The following is a 20,095-nucleotide window of genomic DNA, read 5'->3' on the forward strand; positions in this document are numbered from 1 at the left end:
AAGTCCTTCAGTTGTTTTAAAATTAGCATACTTAGATTTAGGTGTTCCTCTGTCTACACTTCTTACTGCCTTGATGATAAGATTCTTCGGTGGACTAAAAAGAGGAATACAATGGAACTGTAAATTCTACACAATGAAAATATTACTTGCCGGGCGGTGGTGGCGCACGCCTTTAATCCCAGCACTTGGGAGGCAGAGGCAGGCGGATTTCTGAGTTCGAGGCTAGCCTGGTCTACAGAGTGAGTTCCAGGACAGCCAGGACTACACAGAGAAACCCTGTCTCGAAAAACCAAAAAAAAAAAAAAAGAAAGAAAAGAAAATAATATTACTTGGCCATAAAAATTAATGAGGTGCTAATCATTCTACAATATGAACAAACTTCAAAAACACACCAAGTGAAGCCAGACACAAAAGGTATTTTAATGTGGAATTTTTAGTTTATTTAGGTAGGATCTCAGTGTATATAGCCCAGCTAGCCTCAAATTTACAACAATCCTCCTGCTTTGGTCTCCTAACTGCTCAGATTACAAGCACGTATTATCATACCATGCTTTATTAAAAGACCACAAATTGTACAATTATGTTAACATAAAATACAATAGATCTAGAGAAAGAAAGTAGATTCATGGCTGCAAGGGGCTAGGGAGGGCTTGGAAAGAGGAGCAACTGCTAACTGACACAGGCTCTATCTCTTAGGTAATGAAAATGTTCTATAACTGACTAGTAATGGTTGCATAACTGTTTGAATATACAAAAACCTATCAATTGTATACTTTCACTGAGTAAACTGCATGGCATGCTGACTCCATCAGTAAAGTTACAAGGTAGCAGGTGATGTCAGAGCTACTGGGCTCCTAACAACTCTGGGCACCTCTCTCATGGTGTGGCTGTGACCCTCCTATCTCTGCAGAGAGGAAAAGGAAGACAATTATTACAGCCAAAGAAAGCAAGAAAAGTAAATGATCACATTGAGATGAGTATAAAGTGAAAAATATGGATCTCAGAGACTTTTAATTGGCAGAAGGTAAGGAATTTGATCAATGGACAATGACAAAGAAGAATTAAACACTAGGCTCAAAGGATTACAGACAAATAGAAAAGTTGTCCCCTAAAAAATTAGTTTTCTCTGAAGTGAGGTCAGGGAGTATATTGTGAAGGATCCAGCAAAGTCCACTAGACAACTGGACCTACCATGTTTAAAGCTCAGCCAACAGATCAAGCATACACACACACACACACACACACACACACACACACACACACATACATATATATTTATACATATAAATGTGTGTGTGTTTATACACCTAGGGTTACTAGTATACAAGGAAGCTTGGGGAAAGGATGTGATTTCATAACAGGAGAGGTAGAGAAGTCAAGAGTCCAGTCCTGGAATGCAGACATCGTTTAAGGCAGAAGTTCTCAACCTGTGGGTCAAGACCCCTTTAGAGGGTCAAACAAGCCTTTTATAGGGATCACCTAAGATCCCTGGAAAAAACAGATATTTACATTATAATTCACAACAATAGCAAAATTACAGTTTTGAAATAATTATGAAGAGAACAAACTTTATCATATGAGGAACTATATTAAAGAGTCACAACATTAGGAAGGCTGAGAACTACTAATTTAAGGGAAGGAAGACAACAGTAAGAGAAGAATGACAGATGAAGAAAAAGATGGAGGGAGAGAACCAGAGGAGCAAAAGCACTTGGGGACCCCGAGTGCTTACCTGAACCACTCGCTCATGGGTGGTAAGGACTGAGTCTAGGACCATTTTGTTGCCTTGGTCTGGTAGCCGCATCACTTCTATGGTTTTGGTGGGCATCGCATAACTGCAGAAGAAGAGTTAGCTGTTCAGAGTGTCCACTCAAGCCAGCAGCCGCCACTTCAACGAGGGTCATCAGTGAGTACAACCATTACTCCATGAGAATGCTTACCTGCAGCCAGTGTTAAGTAAGCAGGCATCCTTTATCTCCTCCATATGTCTCTTAACTCTGAGAGGACACACTGTGCTCAGTGCCCTTCTATGTCCCCAGTCACACTTGCCTGACACAATGCCCTGAGTATAACCTGTTGATAATACCTATTTGCTGCTACTAAAAAAGAGCCAATTTTAAAGGAATCCAGCCCAGCACTTACATATGCTTCAGAGGCAAGCCTTGGTCACTTACTTTCTCTGGAGAAATAAGGAGACACACCTAACAGTTCTGGAAGTTTCTTTCAAGGTCAGCACTAGTAACATTCTAGACCAGGTGATTCTCACTGTGGGTACTAGTCTATGTATTCTTGTGTCTACTGAATGTCACAAGGACCCCTCCAGCAGGGCAGAATGATTTCAGTCACCTTAGTTGGAAATCACTACTGCCAAGTCTGTGTTCACACTATTAGCTTCCGTAGCACAAGTTCTACAAGGAAAAGAGCAGTGTGTTTGAAGTCTCCCATTTATCAGCAATATGTGCCTTGGCGAGACACTCTCCCTCTGAGCTTCATATGTAAATGAAATTACAATCTGAGTCTCTGTGAGTACACTGAAGATCATATGTGGTAGTAAAAAATAAACTAATGTCTAAGCAGAAACTATGGTACTAATGTTGTATTCATCTCACCAAATTAAAGGGGATGAAATACTAATAAGGACAAGAGAACTCCTGATTTTCTACGTCCCAGTTTTATCAAATGGTCTCTACGGACAGACCTCTACAGAAGGACTCTTAGTGTGACAGAAATCAGAACAGAAACCTGATGGTCCCAGATTTAAACCCCAGCCCTGCCCTTACTCCCTGCCTGACTCCCAGATCAATCCAGCCCTCTTTCTGTATGTCTGTTTCTTCAGTTAGGGAGTGAGAAAAACATGCCTTGTCGCAGGTTTGCAGCCATGAATGAGACTACACAGCATGCTGCCTGTCATACTACACCCTCAAATGCCAGTTCCTTTGCTCTGATAAATAGTTGTGAATTCCTGAGTACTTCAGACTCCTTAACTTACGTGCTCTGAACAGCAGTACCAACCCCCCAAGCACAATCTCTGATTACCTCTTTTCATACAAATATGGTAATAAATCCATAATACTAAAAAGTATTTTAGTAATCCAAAATACTAAAAAAATCATAGATTCTTTATGAAAGGTCAAATAAAATAATTATGTGAAAGTTATTAAAAGTAGAAAGTATGAGATACAGGCTACACAAAGAAACCATGCCTGGAAAAAAACAAAACAAAACAAACAAACAAAAAAACAACAGACAGGCCAGGCAGTGGTGGCGCATGCCTTTAATCCCAGCACTTGGGAGGCAGAGGCAGGTAGATTTCTGAGTTCAAGGCCATCGTGGTCTACAGAGTGAGTTTCAGAACATCCAGAGCTATACAGAGAAACCTTGTGGGGGGGGGGGTGAAGAAAGAAAAAAGAAAGTATGAGATGCTACTCGTCCCTCTGAGTGGTCTGCAGGAAAGACTGACTGACTAGAATGGGAACTACCCATTGTACCACTAATGCATTTTACATTTCAATGCTTACTTTCAGTACAATTTCATTGATTTATTCATTAAAAAACTGTAAGTCTGTAAGATGGCTCTGTGGATAAAGGTACCAGGCACCACATCTGACAATCTAAGTACAATCTCTGGGACCTACAAGGTGGAAGGAGAGAACTGACTCCCACAGCTGTCCTTTGACCTCCAGCTGTGCTGTGCACATGCACACACGTACACATAAATAAATATAACCATAAAAAATTATTAATAGTCTGCTCTGCCCTAGGAATTCTAGGGACAAATGAAGGCATACTTCAAAGATGCTGGAGAAATGGTTCAGCAGTTAAGAACACTAGCTGTTCTTCCATGGAACCCAGGTTTGAGTCCCAGCATCCACAGAGCAACTCATAACCATGTGTAGCTCCAATTTCAGAAGATCTAATGTCCTCTTCTGGACTCACCAGGCACCAGACATGCTTGTGGTTCACATTCAGGTAAAACAGTCATACATATAAAATAAAATAATTTTTAAAAATATACTTAGGAGCCAGGCAGTGGTGGCTCACAACTTCAATCCTAGGGTTATACAGAGAAACTTTGTCTGGAAAAACCAAAACCAAATAAACAAATAAATGAGGTGTCTCGAAAAACCAAAACCAAATAAACAAATAAATGAGGTAGAGACTAATTGAGGAAGACATCTGGCCTACACACACACACACACACACACACACACGTAATACCAGCAGCATTTGGAGGTAGAGGCAGAAAGGTTAGATTGTTCAAGGCTATTCTGGCTACATACTGAGTCTAAATGAATAAGTAAGTAAATACTTCGAAAACTGGTCATTTCAAAGTAGCATACGCCTTTAAGTAGTTAAGTACAGGTCCTTTGTGTTCACTCATCTGCATTCTCTGCACTTTTCAGTTTTCCTGCAATGAATAAAAGCTGATCAAACAGCAGAAACACAAAAGGGAAAAGAGAAAAAAACCAAACTATTTGAAGAGTCAACCTAGTTGTCAGTGTTCTCTTTGGACTTTGGATAAGGCTCTGGGCTCCATCCCTAGCACAGTAAGTAAATATCAGGGAGAGCTGAGGAGGAGGGCCTGCTGAGCATGCATAAGGCCTCACACTCAATGCTTGGTGCTGCCAAAACAAAACCAAAAATATCCAGAAACGCACAAAGCTATAGTTAAAAAAAAAAAATTTATTTTTTGGAAGTGGATTTTTTTTTAAGGAGGAAAAAAGAGTGGCCTCAGAGCCAATGATGTTCACTGGTACTTTCTCCACGGAGTACAGGCTGGTCAGCTGAGTGTCATTTCTGTCTCCCTAGGCAGCTGCTTAGCAAGGGAAGCTAGCAAATCAGGGGAGAGGCCTCTTCTCTGGTCTGCTGCAGGAGCGGCAGCTGCACATTCCAGACCGTGTGCAGAACAAAAGCTGGCGAGCAGCTCTTGCAGCCCAATTCCAACTCAAGGTCACAGTCAGTATCGTCAACCTCCATTCCCACTTCAAAGGAAAAATTAAATGAAAACCTCGAGAAAACAAGTTTGTCTCTGAAAAGCTGGGCAACGTGAACGTGCAGTGACACAACAGTTGGAAAAGCTCAGTCAACCAGTGCAGTGACTGGGTAAAAACAAACAGCTCTTTATGCTGAACTATTTAGAGCAAAGAGCCAAGAGAGAAGCAGAAACCAGGGTGCCATTCATCCCACTGTTCTAGGAGGCATGGCCATGAGGGTTGGAGCACAATCCAAATCAACCACCATTTACTCCGTGCCTAGAATGTACTGCAGACTAGGACAGGTCCTAGGGTTGGGCCAAGAAAGAAGACAGAAGCAGCTCCTGCCTTATAGAATTTAACATAATGCAGAACATAATCTGAAAACCATAGTTAAATCTAAAGATTAAAAAATGCATATAATGAAAAGAAATTTGTACCCTTTATTTCTCCTGAATATATTACAGAATGATTTAACTTAATAAGCTTTTGTAAAGAAGTAATAATAAACAAGATAACACCTAAGAAAAAATTGGAGCTGGACTGAAGATAAAGCTTAGTTGGTAGAGTACTTTGCCTAGCAAGCATGAAGCCCGGGGTTCAATCCCTAGCACAGCATTAATTAAACTACGAGGGCACGAACCATTAATCCCAGTACCTGGAAAGGGAAACAGAAGGATCAGCTTCAGCTACATAGTGAGTTCAAGGCCAGCCTGGGCTACATGAAACCCTATCTCAAAATAAAGAGAGGAAAAAAGGAAAAGAGGGTGGGAGGGATGAAAAAAGTGGAAGGAAAGGAAAAAGGTAAGGGGTTGGGGTAGGCAGGAGACGAGTCCAAACTCTGCAGATTTAGACAAGCAAAGGTCTGGAAGTAGAAATTAAACACTGAAGCAGAGTGGAGGGGAGGGAAAGATGAGTTAACATAAGTAAAATGTGCCCAGGTCATGGAACACCTGGCAACCACAGATTTCAGCTCTCCTAAGGGTGAGAAGCAACGGAGCAGGAAGGGAATGGGACACTTTTTAAGCAGGAAGGAAACTATCATTTTTCCCTTCCAGAAAACTTAGACCAAACACTACATGAAGACTGAGAACCAGACAGGAGAAGAGGGTTCAAATCTAGGACTATGGATAAGCTTCAACTGCCTCATTATTAATTGTGTATGTGCAAGCGCACATGCGTGTTTGTCTGTGTGCACTCAGAGGTCAGACAACAAACTTGGGTGGTGTTCCTCAGGTGTTCTTGCTGGCTTAGAACTCCCCAAGTAGACTAAATAGGGTAGCCAGTGAGCCCCAGAGATCTTCCCAGCACTGGGAATACAAGCACATAATCCCACACTCAGCTACTCTCATGTGGATTCTGTGAATCATACTCAGGGTCTAAACACTTTACTGACTGACCTATCTCCCTAGCCCTGTTGTATTATTAACAGTAACAGCTGAGCCAGGTATGATGACACACACATCCCAGCATTCAGGGAAGTAGAGGCAGGAGGATAATGAGTTTAAGGCTACTTTGGAGAATACAGCAAGGTCTAGGACAGAGAGGTCTAAATAGTGGGGAAAAAAGTTGTGTGTGGTGTATGTACATATAGCTGTGAGGTACCTCTGTGATTTGAGGATTTCCTCCCTTAATTTTCAGTACAGGCTTCTTGAGTAGTTACTTCTTATTAACTTCATTTTACACATGAGGAAAACAAGACACCAAGATCAGGTAAATTGTCTACTATCACACAGTAAGAATACAGCAGAGGGGCTGGTAAGATGGCTCAGTGGTTAAGAGCACTGGCTGCTCTTCCAAGGATCCAGGTTCAACTCTCAGCACCCACATGGCAACTCACAACTATCTAATAATTCCAGTTCCAGAGGATGTGACACCCTCACATAGACATACATGAAGGTAGAATACTGATATACATAAAATAAAAATAAATAAATTAGAAAAGATTATTTTAAGAAAAGATGTAGCAGAGAGGGAGTTAAATGCCCCCCTCCCACAATACCCTCGAGGTCTGGATCCAGAGTTGCTTTGGGCCACCAGAGACAAGGGCTTTATATATGAGTTAAGTAATACACAGAACAAATATTTAACTTGTTCAGAGTGCCTGGCCAACAGCATGTTTAACAAGTGTTTCTACTTTTCTCTCAAGTACAACTTAACTTGGTTGTTTGTTTCATTTAGTTTGTTTTTTTCTTAAGACATTCCACATAGCCCAGGCTTCCCTTAACTCTTGACTTCTCCTGCCTCTTCTCCCAAATGCTGGGATATAAATGTGCACTACCACACTCAGCCAGATAAAGTTGAAGGAAAAATTAAGATAAGGAAGTTGGTTGGCTTCTGTGTTGTACAGGCTGGCCTCGAACTTCCAGGCTTCTTGCCTCAGCCTCCAGAGTAGCTAAAACTACAGCGTGGTGCACTTTGTTTTTTTAACTTGTTTTATTTTTCCGGGAGGGAGAGTAAATAACAAAGCATGTGGCTCCTAACAGTGTAACTGTATCAACCCTGACTTTATTTCATGTGCTCGGGTGTTTGCCTACATGAACCTATGTACACCACATGTATGAGTGTGGAGTCCAGATTCGGGTGTCAGATCTCCTTGGAACTGGAGTTACAGAAGGTTGTGAATGGCCTTATGGGTGCTGGAAATTGAACCTGGGTCCTTTAGAAGAGCACCCTGTGCTCTTAACCATTGAGACATCTCTCCAGCCTGCTTCTGGGTTTCTTAAAGCTGTATATTTAAAAAGCATAACCTTGTGGGAAGGATGTTTAATGTCTCTTGGCCACCCACACTCTGAGAAGGTATCCCTAACCTCTGACAGTCGAACAAAACTTCATCAGTATGGGTCACACTGCGATGTTGTCCATGGCACACACTGTCATGTGCTATCTTACTGAATTCTCAGAACTCAAAGAAACAGACACATTATCATCCTCATTATACAGAAAAACAAACAGGTTCAGCATTCTCAGGGTTATCTTGCTAATAACTGACAGTGCTAGAGTCTGAATGTAGCCATCGATTCCAAAGACTATATCCTCACTTGTCATTCTAAGTTTGCGCCACAGGCACAGTATCTATCAGCAAGCCAACTGTCATTAATTCATGAAGAGGCACCCACTTACTATACACCTGGCTTAATTGAACCAGATTCTTTTTTTAATTGCTAAGACTTACCTGATGAAAGAAGCAGTGTTAATTTTATATATGTGCATGTACATGCACATTTCTCTGTGTGTATTTATCCCTCTGTACTTCTCTTTCTTTCTGTGTGTGTGCCCATGGACATGTGTATACATGTGTGCTCCTGTATTTATCTCTCTGTACTTCTCTCTCTCCCTCTTTCTCTCCGTATTTACTTTCTCTCTCTGTGTATATATGTCCTTCTCTGTGTGTATTTATGTCTCTCTCTCTACTTCTCGTGTGTGTGTGTGTGTGTGTGTGTATGCTCTCCTGTGCAAGTGTGCCTTGTGTGTGAGTACACTGGCCTTTATGGGCGGATTTGGAAGCCAGAGGCCAACGTGAGATATCTTCCTCTGTCACTCTCCAACATATTTTTTTGAGACAGTCTCTTATCAGTTCACCAGTCTCTACCTCCCTGTGAGATCACACATGGTGTGCTGTATAGCAAGCACTATACCTAGTGAGCCAGCTCCTCAGTCTGAAGCAAAGTATTATGTTGATGGCATTGCACACCTTTTCATGTACCTTTTTCCATGCTATAAAATTTCTTTTAGTGTGTATGCATATACACATATGTATGTGTATGCTTCCTGAAAGCACTATAGGATTTTTTCTAGCTGGAGTTAGAATTATTGCAAACACTAACCATTATGTGCAATAGTCAAAATGTCTAGTGCAGAGCCTACAGCACGGGGATAAGAGTTCTGCAATGGTGCTTTATTAATTAGAAGCACTTTCCCTAAATTTTAAAAATTATGTCATACATAACTGGACTGCACAGTCATGTTTAAGACCCTGTTACTCTTCAACAATGACTGAATGCTTCTCTTGTGGCAGACCTTCTCCTAAGTGCTAAAGGACAAAGGATACAGTCCCCATCTACAAGGAACACAGTCAAGGAGGGAGACTGATGGATAAACAGAGTGCTAGGAGCCATGGCAGATGTGTGTGCTGAGTGCCAGAGAGCATCCAGTCCTTGGAGCCATTGGAAAAAGCTAGAGCCCATGTTCAGATTTAAGAGAATGAAGGCACTATTGCCTTTGAGAGCTAACATCACAACTTATTATAAAATCCTGAAGGGCATGTTTAAAAGCTGCACTCTACATTATGAAGACTGAAAAGTTCAAATTTGGCTTAAGGACTTAAAGACTTAATATAATTGAAAATATGGAAATCAGATAAAACTGACTTGTACTCCTGGGAACTTCCTGATTCTGTGACTTCAGTCTTTCAGATCTTTGGTTTCCTGATCTGTAAAATGGGAATGTGCTAATATCAAAAAAGAAATGGTCCCCAGCACTTGGGAGGCAGAGGCAGGTGGATTTCTGAGTTCGAGGCCAGCCTGGTCTACAGAGTGAGTTCCAGGACAGCCAAGGCTACACAGAGAAACCCCGTCTCGAAAAAAAAAAAAAACAAACAAACAAACAAAAAAAAAAACAAAAAAAAAAAAAAAAAGAAAGAAAGAAAAAGAAAGAAATGGTCATGTTGGTATGTCCACATGCTATGTATCTACTTATAATCTTGCTAACATGACAAACTACCTGAGCTGTTATTTACCCTTTTAAAAAAATCATCTCACTTAAAAAATTAATTTTAAGAAGAAATGTGGGATGCATAAGCATACAGAACTCATGCTCTGCTGGTGAGGGAGGAAGTGTACAGCCTCTGGTAAGAAGTTTGCAGAGTCTCCTATACATTCAAACATGTGTCATGCTACCTGGTGACCATAAATCACAGTCTTACTTAGAAATGAAAACTTTCTCACAGAAACTCATACCTACTTGTAGCGGCTTTATTCATAATTGCCAAAAATTAGAAGCACAAATATCCTTTGATTAGCAAATGGGAATGGAAGCACACTTTTTAAATGAGATGCTACTGAGCAACAAAAGGAAGCAAGTTTTGATGCAAACAAATATGGGTAAATTTTGACTGTGTTATTCTAAGTGAAGAATGTCATATCCAAAGGGAATATGTATTTTTTCACTTATATTTTACTCGGAAAGAGACAAAACTACAGGCAAAGAGAAAGGAAATAGATTAAAAGTTAACAAGGAGTTGACTGCAGAAGCAGAGAACTCAGGATGGCTGAAATGTTCTGTATCTTGATTCTAATTGAATTGATTCTACTGTGTCCTCTAATCACGGCTCACAGAACATTTTCACCGAAGGTAAATGAAGACGCAGAAAGTCTACCTTTATATCATGATTATTACTGAAAACTCATATCAGCTGACATAAGTAGACTGCAAGTTAAAAATATACACAGTGAAAACAAAATCATGTCATAAATTCTAGCAAGACAACAGTGCTCGCCCAAGATTCCAAGCCCAACATCCCCCTCTGTTGCAAAGATTAGGAAGTGCTCGACTAGTGTTCAGTTCACACCAGTCACCCTGGCAATGTCTCCTTGTGGTAACTGAGACAAGTACAAACTTAAAAGCCATTTCTCATCAAGTGACTTAATGCTATTTAAGGCCAGCCACAGGACATGTGAGCCGTCAGAAACCCTGAGGTAAGACATAAAAGGAAGCAGCCCTGAAACAGACACTAAGTGTCAGTTCTCTTCTACAGTTTTCCAGCAGTGCCAAAAATGCACAAGAAGGAGAGCAGGTGAAAATGCCTGAATCAATGAAAAAAATTATGACTCTAATTTCCCCCAAACTGATCTAAAGGCTCCACACATAATCTCAAAAAGTTCCAGTAGGCTTTTCTATAGACATCAACAAGATAATAAAAAAATTAATGGAAAAAACAAAAGGCCATTATAGAAAGATAATTAAAAAAAAAAAAAAACCCAAAGCATAATCAAGCTATAGTAACCCAAATAGTGAAGTATTAGTGTAAGCATAGATATATAGACCAATGTAACATAAATCACTTCAGGGAACAGACACAGACATTCATGGTCAACTAGCTTCCAAAGATACTGAGATATTCCGTGGAGAAAAAGTCCTTTCACCAAATGACAAAACAACTGAACAGCCATATGAGAAAAGAAAGGCAAGAGAGGAAAAAGAAAAAAAGGAACCAATTCACAAATTATACACCATATACAAAAACAGTGTAAAATGGGTCAGACTTAATGTAAGAGAACTGTTGGCAAATGGCTTTACAGTTGTGGATTAGACAGTAAGTTATTATATATGACACCAAAGGGATAAACCATAAAAGAAAAATTGACAATTCAACTTAACAAACTTAATAAGCTCTACACTGCCCTTCTAAAGAAACATTTAAGAAAAGAGGTGAGAGCCAGGCAGTGGTGGTGCATGCCTTTAGTTCCAGCACTTGAGGCGGAGGTGGGCAGATCTCTGTGAGTCTGAGGCCAGCCAGGTCTTTACAGAGAAATCCTGTCTTGAAAAACCAAAAGGAAGAAAGAAAGAAGAAGGTAGGTTGGGCCGGGCAGTGGTGGCGCACGCCTTTAATCCCAGCACTCGGGAGGCAGAGGCAGGTGGATTTCTGAGTTCGAGGCCAGCCTGGTCTACAGAGTGAGTTCCAGGGCAGCCAGGGCTACACAGAGAAACCCTGTCTCGAAAAACAAAAAAAAAAAAAAAAAAAAAAAAAAAAAAAAAAAAAAAGAAGGTAGGTTGGATGTTGTGGCTCATGCCTATAATCTCAATACTTAGGAGGCAGATGCAGGAGGATGGCTACAAGTTTGAGAAATTAACCTGGTCTAAATTATGTGTTCCTGACATGCCAAGGCTATCATAGTGAAACTCTGTCTCAAAAATAAAACTGAACAGAAACATCTATTGACAGATGAATGGAGAAGCAAAATACAGGATATAATGGAATATTCAGTCTTAAAAAAGGAAAGTCTGACATATGGTACAACCCAGATAAAACCAGACACAAAATAAATATACAGTATAATTCTACTTCTAGAAGGCAATCAAAAACAGACAAAAAGCAGGAAGGCTGTTGGGGGTCCAGGGAGCAGAAGTTATGGGATAAGCAGAGGAAAGAAAGCAGAATTACTGTTTAGTAGGTGCAGAATTTCAGTTTTATAAGCTGAAAAGTTACAAACACAGTAGGTGGTAACAGCTGCCCATTATGAATGTGTCTGCCATCACTGGGCCATATGCATATTTAAAAACACTTAAGATGAATCTGGTGAGATGGCTCAGCAGGTAAAGGTGATTGTCAGCCACCAAGCCTGAGGAACTGAGCCTCTAGGACCCACATGGCATATTTACGCCCGGATCCACATACACACAATAAATACAGAAATTCAATAAAAAAATTTAGAAGTAGTAAAGTTATTAGTTTTACATATATTTTGCCCAAAACTTTTAAAACTTGTAAAAACATTTTTTTTTTTTTTTTTTTTTTTTTTTTGGTTTTTCAAGACAGGGTTTCTCTGTGTAGCCCTGTCTGTCCTGGAACTCACTCTGTAGACCAGGCTGGCCTCGAACTCAGAAATCCGCCTGCCTCTGCCTCCCAGGTGCTGGGATTAAAGGCGTGCGCCACCACTGCCCGGCTGTAAAAACATTTTTTGATGAACTTAATTAAACACATTATGCTAAGTGAAAAAGGTCAGATATAAAACCAGCTGTCTACTGTGTGGTCCCATTTACATGCTATTCTGAAGACATTAAAACAACAGGGACACGGGACAATGAGATGAGAGCTCAGCAGGGAAGGCAGCAGCCAGCATGCCTGATGTCCACAGAGCTCCATCCATGGAGCAAAAGCACAGACTCCTGCAAACTCATCTTTGACCTCCACATACGAGCTGTGTCATATGTACCCTAAGGCATTTGTGAGCATACATATACAGATACACACAGTACATTAATAAATTAATCAATTTAAAAACTGAGCTAGAGAACTTATCAGTAGTTGCCAAACACTTGGGTGGGAGAGGGGAGGAGACAGGCTTTGCAGAGCACCAGGGAACTTTTGAGGTTAATGATCTGTTCTGTACTTTGACTGTGGCGGGTGTGTACCTAAACCGTAACTTTCATTACATGTACATCACTGTACCAAAACCTGAATTAACAGAAGGAATGGAGCATGATACCCAGACCAGAAACATCCCAAACAAAGGCATCCTTCCTACCTTTCCTCGACTTTGATGGACAGCTGGTTGCAGAGGCGGTGGACATACTGGGCATAACTTTCTGCCAGACTCATGTCATAAGCTGTCAGGTGGATATTTAAAACCCCATATTCATAATCTGTTCCCACATTAATCACTCTCACTTCTACTTTCGATTTCTTCTTTTTGGGCTGAATAAAAAAACAAAGAGAAAGGAAATAAGTCAAAGTATTGTATAAAAAATTTAATCAGCTAGGCATAGTGAGGAAGGCTTCTAACTCCAGTACTCCGGAGGCAGGGGCAGGTTGAAGTTCAAGGCTAACCTGGTCTACCTAGAGAGTTTCAGGCCACACAGGGTTACAGAGTGAGACCTTAAATAATAATAATAATAATAATAATAATAATAATAAGAAGAAGAAGAAGAAGAAGAAGAAGAAGAAGAAGAAGAAGAAGAAGAAGAAGAAGGAAAAGAAGGAAAAGAAGGAGAAAAAGAAGAAAAAGAAGAAATAATTAAATCATAATGTGTTCATATTTTTAAAAACCAACCTTTAAAATAAAGTTGTTTATCATTTTTCCCTCAGTTATCCTTTTGAGATGCTAACAATCTCATGGGAAGGAATAGGTTATTTCCCTTATCAATGGCCAGTTCAAGGAGAATAGAGCTTGTATTATTTTAGCAAGACTACACGTAACTGTCTTCTGCCATTACCTGGTTTTGAGACTCACCTCCCATCTCTAGCCCTGTTTCTCAGCTTGCAAACTGGTAGCTATGCTATAGCAAAAAAATTACTTTCCTTTTTGGTGTTGATTATCAAACTCTTAGTATGTACTTCATCAGTTAGCTAATTCAACCTAAGATGTTTTCTGTCTGTTTGCTTGATATTATTTTGTTTGTGTATGTGTGTACATGCATGTACATACCACGGATGGCACATGAGTACAAGTCAGAGGACAAACTGAGGGAACTGATTTACTTTCCACCAAGTTAATTCCAGGGACCAGACTTGGCAGCAGGCCCCTTTACTCACTGAGTGATCTTGCCAGTCTACAGTCCACTTTTAGTATTCTATGAACAGGAGTCAAGAGTCATCTTTTTCACATGAGCAACCAGGTCAAATGGGCCAACAACACAGCAATGCATCATCTCTGTCGGATATTAAATATCCACAGGTGATGAGATGTTTCTGTTCTTGTATTTTGTTCTATTGAGTGCCGTGTCTATGCTTTAGTCTAGATCACATTGTTTCCAATAATAACTGGAGATTTATTCAGTCTTGCTGCTGGTAAAAATCATTTTTAAAGACAATTGGGAGTTGAGGTAATGCATGTTCTTAGTTCTTGAGAAGGCTCCAGCTGAATTCCCAGCACTAAAAGAGTGGGGGCAGCTAATCCTGGTAGTGCATAGCTATAATCTTAGCACCCAGGAAACTGGCAGGAAGGTCACAAACTCAAGGCCAACCTAAGCTATATAGTAAGACCCTGTTTCCTAAGACTGGGTTGGAGAGCTGGCTCAGGGGTTAAGAGCACTGACTGCTCTTCCAATTCCAGAGGTCCTGAGTTCAATTCCCAGCAACCACATGGTGGCTCACAACCATCTGTAATGGGATCCAATGCCCTCTTCTGGTGTGTGTGAAGACAGCTACAGTGTGCTCAAATAAATATAAATCTTATGATGATGATGATGATGCAGAAGAAGAAGAAGAAGAAGAAGAAGAAGAAGAAGAAGAAGAAGAAGAAGAAGAAGAAGAAGAAGAAGAAGAAGAAGAAGACGACCTAAGACTTCTGTATCTTACTCTGTCCCTGTACATCAGTCATACAGTGCTGTTCCTGACTGTGCATTGCCACTTTCCAGGTCAGTCTAAGAGCAGGCATCCAGTGTGGTGAAGCAGGGGCAGGACAGACGAGGGGGCTTACAAAGACAGTAATTCTGACCAAAGCCTCTCATAAAATGTTCTGATCCTTGAACAAAATGTTGAATGTAAAGTGATTAATTAATACAAACAACACATATTCCAGATTTTAATCCTGATTCTGTATGAGAAAAATATGAAGCCAGAAAGATTAAGGTTTCTCTTTCAGAGTTACATCCCCAGAAAAGATAGACTTCAGGAACTAAAATCCGAAACTACTTAAGAGCAATGCAGATATTTATCTAGAGTAGGCTCCTTTGTATTACTAAGGTTTCAACAGGAGTGGCAGCTGCAGGACTCTGGGCCTAGCTGTCAGTGGAAAGTCAACCACAGACCAACAACTTCCCTGGACAAACCCAGCCAGAAGGATTCTTCACCATGACAGTAAACACTACAGTCAGAAGGCTGAATGAAGTCTGGAAGCAAAGGGAGTGGGGTGCAGAGTCCAGCAGGAAGGAGGAGCTCCTCTGAGGACTGCAGGGAATTTTCTGTAGCAAGTGAAGTGGCAGGCCTCTTCAAAGGCACTGCTTTAAAAGAACAAAGAAAGCTGATTCCAGTATCCTTCTTGGCATCCCCTGCTCTTCCATGCTGGCCTAGATCTGCCTAGGCAGATCCACATTACCAACACTACGGTTATATTATTTTACTTCAGTTCTAAGCCAGGGTACATCACAGATAAGAGCTTAACTGAATATAGTTCCAGATGCTAATTTCTATAAAAAAAAAAAACAAAAAACCTTTTGTGGTGTTTTTTGCTGCTGTTGTTTGGGGGATTGTTGGGGATCATCTCAAGGCCTTGTGCACGCCAAACACATGCTTTACCACTGCGGTACAACCTCCTTTCCCTGGTTTATGTAATTTTATTGTACTTTGCCCCACCCCCACCCTCTATTCATCCTCTCCTCTATTCCTACTGCTGAGTCCAGGCTTTAATGAATGCCCATGGGGAATTATTAGAGACATCTGAAAGGGATAAATATGAACAGAGCTGCGCTTTAGAAGACTACCCTAGCAACACAAGGACAGTCCGGCAAGAAAGGAAGACTAGGGAAAAAGTGTCAGGAACAATGGTGACTGTCCAATAAACCTCCGCACTGGTGTGGCTGGCTTGGATTTACTGGGGTGGCACAGGGTAGTGGGGCCTACCTATGTTTCCATAGGATTATACTCTGATCCTCCAAATGGACCACAAAAGAAATTATTAACCACTTCTGTACAAGAATATCAACATTGTTATCCTTTATTTCATAGGTACTCTGGAGGCAAGTTTTTGCCCACACTTACTGGCAAAGAGCTGACAGAAGAATAAAATTAGAATCATGGGTTCTCTTACAGTTGGAAGAGATCTTAAAGAGATTATTCTGTCTCTCCTTCCCTGATACAGAAACAAATACTTGTTTAGGGTTTCAACAGTACAGTAATGGCAAAGGTAAGTACTTTCTGTCTATGCAGGGGCAGGAAGCTGGTCCTAGGCTCTATACTGTAAAGTGAGAACATCTGTCTGTTTATCAGGAGACATCCTTTAGAGCAGGAGAACTTGGAAAGACGTACATCACCCAACATCTCCAAGCTAAAACCCTGACATGCCGCAACATTCAGCTTCTAGAAGTTCTAGTGACAAGGGAACTGAGCTGAGTGCCTGGATGATCTGGGGATGGTCCTCTGGAAAATCTGTACTGATCTGAGAGCACCTGCTGACAATCTGATGGGCACATGCTGACTTAGATGGGGATATTTATAATTCAGTGTCAAACACTCGAGAGGCAGTGTCCTCATTTGTAACAGCAATTATTGTAAAGCTGTAAGCAATGACAGGAACCTTTGATGAGCCTCTATAAAATGGAAATAGCACATATGTTAGATGGGTTCTGACCATCTTAAGTTCAAATACTTATTCTGAAAATCACCAACTTGAGTAAGTCATTAACCTTTCTGGGTCTCTGGCTTTTAAACTTTAATAACCAATATAGTATTGAATATACCAGCTTTAATATCATAGAAATGAAGTGATATTTGTAAAGCCTAGTATATAGTAGCCATAACACCTAGTATAAAAAAAGAAATTGTTTTGTAGTGTTTTTTGTTGTTGCTTCTTTTGAGACAGAGTCTTATTATGTAGCCCTGGCTAGCCTGGAACTCACTATGTAGACAAGGCTGGCCTTGAATTCATCTACCTCTGCCTGCTGAGTGCTGGGACTAAAGACATGTACCACCATGTCTCATACCTTAAATATATCCTAATAAGAAGCATGTCACTGCTTCCCCATCCATATCTGATGACAACGACAACAACGATGATGATGATGATTGAGCTTAAAAATAAAAGGATGAATGAGACATAGCACCTGTTACATGAACTGAGGTAGTGATTTGCCTACCCACAGTAAGGGATTGAACAAGATTGAGGTTTCTTTCTCTGTAATATAAAAATCAATTAAGTAAACCATCATTTGTTCTGCCATACTCCTCATCTGTAATCTGAAAATTAAACATCATAATTCAAAAGAACAGGTGTGGCAGGGCAAAATCTAGAGGGAGGGGCTCTCTCTCATAGAGGGCCGGGGCTTCATAGAAGCTATTCTTTGAGTCTGGAAACCCCCAGGTAACAATTCTAGGTTCTGTATAGCTCAGTGTTACAAACTACCCCAAGCAACTAGATATTCCCAGATGACTGTCACATACCAAGCGTGTATGAATACAGGTGGTATTTAACAAATCTTTAGCCGGGCAGTGGTGGTGCACGCCTTTAATCCCAGCACTTGGGAGGCAGAGGCAGGTGGATCTCTGAGTTCAAGGCCAGCCTGGTCTACAGAGTGAGTTCCAGGACAGCCAGAACTACACAGAGAAACCCTGTCTTGAAAAACCAAAAAAAAAAAAAAAAAAAAAAAAAAAACACAACAACAACAACAACAAAAAAAAAAACCAACCAACAACGACAACAAAAACACAAATCTTTATTGTGCTGACATCCATAATATCTTCATTGACTCTTACAGGAAACATTACTTCATTTACATATTCATTCATTTGAAACTGACAGGTAAAATTGTACTTCAACATGTACATATGCATATATGCATAGACATACAAATACATGCATATTTGCACATATATATGTACACACATACATGCATATGTACATACACAAATATATATGCATATGTACATATACACAACAGAATTGCTTGTGGATTTTATTTCTTTAGTAAAGCACTCAGCACATGACCTCAGTTGGATCTGAAGATCTTTCTCAGCTGACTGTGGCTTTGCAGGACCAAGTCCTGTTCACCTGAGCATCAATGCTCAGCACAGAGCGAGCACACAGCAGACACTCAGTGAGGACACTTCGATTCACTGAGATACAAGAAGCAGACTTTTAAGGGGAAATATGGGTCCTAGTACAAGACAAGTGTCCCCAAGTCATTTCTATAATCCATGTCTAGAACTGTAGTCACCAAAACAACAAAGGCAGTCTTGTTGTAGTTAGCTAGGACTATTACTTGCTCATTTTTCTGGTAATGATTCCAGTCACTACACAGATTTTCGGCCATAAGTACTGATCTCTACATAGAGATTCTAATACAAAATAAATAGCTGTCCAAATGAAGGACACCTCTTTTGTGTCAACAGAAGTAACAGCAGAGTTTCCGAGAGGAAAGGTATCTTGGTGGTTAAAGGCTACTCTGTAAGATGGAAATCAGCTGAGTTATGAAAGTCACAGCTTACTCTTGCCCCAGAACCTGGAAAACCACTTAATGTTGCCTCTGATTTCACCTTCCCACACCTTCCTCTTTGCAACTCTGATTGCTGAGCTGCTACTACCTCAAGACTGGAAGCCAGACAGCAGCTAAGGGCCAGTGAGTGAGTGAGTGAGTGGGTGAAAGTCAGTAAAGTATACAGTTATGAGACTTCTAAATTATTTGTGTGTTTGCACACATGTGTGCGCATGGGTGTGGTACACATGCACACACACACATAACAAATGACAAGTACCTGCAGACGTTAGTGTTCTCCTTCCACCATGGGTCCCAGTAATCAAAGTCAGCTTGTGCAGCAAGCACTTTTATCCACTGAACCATCGCAGAAGCCAGATGAATATTATTTTAAATAAAAAAGTGATCAAAGAAACTTCACTGGTACAATATGCCACCACATTTTATCATGTAGAACAACAAAGTGCCTAGCAGAGAAATAAAAGGACTTTGAGTACACTATAACATAAGCTGACAGGATTGTGGGCTGATATAAAAGCCCATGAAGTCTGGTGGTTTAACAAAGTTTTGCTTCACAAGAACTTGACCTTGGTGGTTTGTGCTGCTGCTTGTAATTTTGACCAACTGTTAATAACTAGAATGGAGTCTCCCAACAGATAGACTATTATTACTTTTAACCTGCCAAAGGGGAAAAAAATCACTCAAAAAAAATTGAAGCATTTAAAATTCAACACAAGGATGCAAGACACTCAAGAAAAACATGAGATTTACAAAGAAAGTGCTGAGTCCAGAGTCACACCCTGGAAATCATCCCTCACTGCCATGAGTCAAGCTGGATCTTGCAGGATGGGAACTATGGAGAAAACAGGAAGGATATGAATTCACGGAGAGCAAAGGCACAGAGGCCCTAGAGAACATGGGTGTGTGAGAAAGTATGCAGAAAATCAAGAAAGGTTGGGCCTGGGGGGGGGGGTAGCCTTGTAGCTATGATGGCTTGTTCCCCTCCCACTTCCCAAAAAGCTTCACTCTATCCCTTCCCTCATTACCTTCTCAGGGACAAAAACTCATGATTTTAGGGATGAGAACCAAGTGATGAGTTACAAATTAGGCCATGCAAGAAAGAGGACAAGCAGCACTGACACAAAGAGATGAACTAGAAGCCCCTTCCTTTCCAAGGTTCCAAAGTCAGAGGGTGGCTGGCATAGAGGCCTGTTCCTTTAATCCCAGCATTCAGGAGGCAGAGGAGGCAAGTGGATCTCTGTGAGTTCCAGGCC

At 40.7% G+C, this 20,095-nt stretch overlaps 1 protein-coding gene across 2 annotated transcripts in view; it reads right to left on the reverse strand.

The window, feature by feature from the left end:
* Positions 1-20,095, reverse strand: part of Mrpl48 (mitochondrial ribosomal protein L48) — a 49,391-nt gene that overhangs the window by 2,732 nt on the left and 26,564 nt on the right. For both annotated transcript variants that reach the window (XM_076938816.1, XM_034495514.2), the window contains exons 5-6: positions 13,220-13,389; positions 1,733-1,835 (exon numbers count right to left, since the gene is read on the reverse strand). In XM_076938816.1, the coding sequence (XP_076794931.1) occupies positions 1,733-1,835; positions 13,220-13,389 (273 nt within the window). The remainder of the gene's footprint in view (positions 1-1,732; positions 1,836-13,219; positions 13,390-20,095) is intronic.

This window comes from Arvicanthis niloticus, chromosome 1 (assembly GCF_011762505.2).
Source record: "Arvicanthis niloticus isolate mArvNil1 chromosome 1, mArvNil1.pat.X, whole genome shotgun sequence".
Taxonomy (NCBI): domain Eukaryota; kingdom Metazoa; phylum Chordata; class Mammalia; order Rodentia; family Muridae; genus Arvicanthis; species Arvicanthis niloticus.